The 3,906-nt window shown below is 49.4% G+C and overlaps 1 protein-coding gene across 1 annotated transcript; it reads left to right on the top strand.

The window, feature by feature from the left end:
- Positions 1 to 1,756: 1,756 nt before the first annotated feature.
- LOC127349014 (cytochrome P450 89A2-like) lies at positions 1,757 to 3,232 on the top strand. The gene has a single exon (XM_051374843.2). It carries the CDS (start codon positions 1,757 to 1,759, stop codon positions 3,149 to 3,151), a length of 1,395 nt encoding a protein of 464 aa, XP_051230803.1. The 3' UTR covers positions 3,152 to 3,232.
- The last annotated feature ends 674 nt before the right edge of the window (positions 3,233 to 3,906 follow it).

A 3,906-nucleotide genomic window follows, 5' to 3' on the forward strand; every position in this document is an offset into this window, starting at 1 on the left:
GGGAACGGCTCAACCCATCATAGGTGGCATCGACATATATTTATATGTGGTTAGGCATTAAAAAAAGTGCTACAATACAGTCTAACATGAAGTTCAGATCATGCAAGGGAAAGAAGGTTCATCTTACTAACTTCACATGGCACAAGACAAACGCTTGGGATATAAATAAGAATTTCCTCGGATCCAAATTAATAAGTACTTCCTCCGATCCATATAATTGTGTAGTATAATATTTGTTCTAGAAATTATTACTTAGACAAAGGAGCTCGCCACCTTGGATAGTCTGGCGCACCACGGGTGGGCCGTGAATAAACCTAGGCATAACTTAGGTCAGGCCGAGCTTCGGGACTGGTCGGAGAAAGCCCGCTGCTGAAACTTAGGCCCGGCCCGACCATCGGGCCTAGATTTCAGGCCCAAGCCTAGTCCGACAGTGGAAAAAGCCTATCGAGCATTGGGTTGTGGGCCAAGCTTCATCACTAATTCACACATATTTGAGGCCTAGTCTCGGCCCACGAGCATGCAAAGGCTAGCCCAGACCCATGGATTTTTGGGCTAGGCCGTGTCGGGCTGCCCATGGCCAGGTATATGAACATCGAGTGCGACATGTACACTTTTTAAGCACATGACCATTCTCTACTTTTTATGTGAATCTATCAAATAAACAGAATAATCTTTGTTATGATGGAAAAACATCTTTAGTAAATACGTAGAATGTTTTTTTTTTGTCTCAGAGTGTTTCGCTGAGTATAATTGAATGCCAACTCATGAAGTGTAAAAAGTACCCCCACTGGCTACGTCTTTCTTGTGATTTATAAGTGCCTCAAGATAACCCCATGTACCGTGCAAAATCTGCTTCTCTACAAAAATATACTCCAACTAGTGTCTCTACATTTAAGACACCTTCTATAGTGCCTCATAGGAGTATTCTTACGATATAAAACTGTCTCTACGTGATGCTATAACCAATTTTATATTGACAAATTCTAAAGCATCTCCACAGAAGTGACACTAAATGAGATTTGTGGATGAGAGGCCACGTGGAATGAGCTGCTTTCGTCTCTACAAAATGCCCACATTTGCATGCGTGCTTAATATAAAAAATGGTTGCACTTTTAGCTAATATACATCACCTGCTCCCACTTATAAAGCTACTGTTATTAATACATCACATCACGCCAAACCAATCACCAAAGCCTATCCATAGCTATCTGGAGGAGGAGAAGAAAAAATAAATTCGAAAGATATAGGAATTTTGTAGAAAGTAAGTAGTTTCTGAATTTGTCGGTCTTGATTGCAAGAACCACATTATAGTAACACATGTATATATGATTTTCCTACTCTAATAACCTTTTTGAATTGATCCGTTTTTTCATGTGCTTAATAACATCGACTTTTTTAATGAAGTGTGATGTCGAATAGGGAGTAGAATGTCATTTGTTCAAAAAAAAAAAAAGTAGAATGGCATTGCAATTTTATATTATTTTACTTCTGTAATTTCAGATTGATATTTGACAAATAAGATAAAGAGGCCAAAAAATCGTAAAGTGACATTCTTTATTGATTGCCTTTATTAAACCTTATGGGCAATCACTTGAAAATAGAAGAGAGCTCCACCCAAAGAAGAAGAAGCTACTAATTAAAAGAGGCGTGGTGCACATGTTACCACATAAGAAAGACGTGCCGTTAGGTCGTCGACGAGCTATATAAGGAGCATCAGACATACCAACAGATCATTCACTTCAGCGCAACAACAAAAATGGAGCTCCTTGCTTTCCTCTCGTGCCTCCTAGCGGGTCTAATGGTCTTTCTGCTTAGCTACACTAGGCGAGCCCGTGCTCAGGCGACAATGCACCAGGTCGGCGACCCTGCTGTGGCCCACCGAGCGCTCATCGAGAACGCCGACGACTTCTCAAACCGGCCGGCGGCGATCTTCCCCGTCTCCCTCGCCATCTGGCCCAATGGCGAGCGGAACGACAGCATAACCACGACCAACTACGGCCCGCACTGGCGTGCCCTCCGGTGCAACCTCACCGCCGAGATCCTCTCGCGCCTCGGTTCCCTCGAGCCGCTGCAGCAGGAGGCCGTTCGTGCCCTCGTCGCAGACGTTTCCACCGCCGCAGGAGGCCAGGTGACCATCGCTGGGCCCATCACCGCTGCCGTATTCACGCTGGCCTCGCGCATGTGCTTCGGCGACAATGTGGACGACGACTGTATCCGCACCATGGGACAGGTCGCACGGGACGCCATCGTCGCCGCCGAGGAGCTCAGCCCCAGGTTCAATGGCTCGACGCTATCCAAGCTCGCCAACTGGAGGGGGTTTCGCCGGATCTCCGGCCTGGTCGACCGGCAGGCCGAGCTGTACCTCCCTCTGATCGCGGCACGGAGGAAGTCGCGGTCTCCGCTCTGCGGTGGCGGCGTTGTCCGCCCTTACGTCGACTCGCTCCTTGACCTCCGTGTTCCGGAGGACGGTGGTGCCGGCCACCACGCGCTCCGAGATGGCGAGCTGGTGGGCCTTGTGTTCGAGTTCCTTGGGTCGTTATCGGGGTCAACCTCAGCCTGTGTCGAGTGGACCCTCGCCCACCTCGTCGACCAGCCGGAGGTCCAGAGCAAGCTGCGCTGCGAGATCGACAAGGTAGAGGTACTCTCCAGCAAGAGCATTCGCAGCATGCCGTACCTGAACGCGGTTGTGCTCGAGAGCCTCCGCATGCACCCGCCGGTGCCGTACATCTTGCGCGGCGCCCACGGCAAGGGCGGTGCCAAAGCAATTGGGGCGACCGCTGGCGCTGTACCGGTCCATGGCTTGAGGGTTCGGTTCAATCTAGGTGATATCGGAAGAGACAAGAAGACGTGGACATGCCCCGACGAGTTCCGGCCGGAGCGGTTCCTTGCTGGAGGCGAGGCAGAGGACATCGGCGCGGCGCCAGGCCCCAAGGAGATCAGGATGATGCCATTCGGAGCGGGGCATAGGCACTGCCCAGGCATGAGTATGGGGATGCTACACATCAAGCATTTCGTGGCCGCGCTAATCCGAGAGTTTGAGTGGGCGCCATCGGCGGAAGACTGCCGCGGCGGCGTCGATATGACGGAGCAGAACGGGTTCATAAAACGGATGAAGAAACCACTCTCTGCGCGCATCACGCGGCGCAAGTAAACCAAACCTTGATGAAGTCTTGTATGCATCTCTCTGTTTCCTACGTGGATCAGCCAGCGGGCAGCGCTTGATCCAATAATTTCCGAGCGCGTGCACCTGGCAGGATGCATGGTGTTCAAATGTACCCGTGTTCTTGTTGTTCGAATTTAAATTCACAGTGTCCATGTCCAATCAAACTATCTTGCTGTGACCTGTTTTAACCTACCTGACGAGAGCCCGTCTTCAATGGCGTTGCCTTCACCCTGCGACAGCACAAGCAAACGATCGGTTAAAGCTATTCCGCATCAAAATGCAAGGTCCGCCAAAGTTAGGGGCGCTTTCTCACGCCATTTGAGTACACCTGATATGATCCCTTCGTAAGTTTCTTCCTTATCGCCAACACCCTGATATGAGCTATGCAGGGTTGTTTCAAGCAGACACGTTGCTCCGTCAGGCATTCCGTCGATCAAATGGGGAGACCGAGAACCCCTATCCACCTATTAATCCGATTGTACTCCTGTTATCACCAGATTTTGGTCAAATCAGGAGGTGGGCCGTAAGGAAGATGGGCTTGGAAGATTACACGTGGAAGATCTCTGAAGCGGCCTTGCACGGAGAATTTGGGCTAGATTGCCTGTGTATCTTTAATTATAGTAGATTGCATCATAGATTAAAAGTTAGAGTTTGTCTCGTACACGGTGGGGATATTCCCACGTTAGAAAGTCCCCTGGACTATAAATATGTATCTAGGGTTTATGGAAAAAACAACAACTCAC

The sequence above is a fragment of the Lolium perenne genome, chromosome 4, assembly GCF_019359855.2.
Source record: "Lolium perenne isolate Kyuss_39 chromosome 4, Kyuss_2.0, whole genome shotgun sequence".
Lineage (NCBI taxonomy): Eukaryota > Viridiplantae > Streptophyta > Magnoliopsida > Poales > Poaceae > Lolium > Lolium perenne.

Excerpts from the sequence above, each read along its gene's own strand:
- LOC127349014 (XM_051374843.2), top strand. The coding sequence starts at position 1,757 with ATGGAGCTCCTTGCTTTCCTCTCGTGCCTCCTAGCGGGTCTAATGGTC.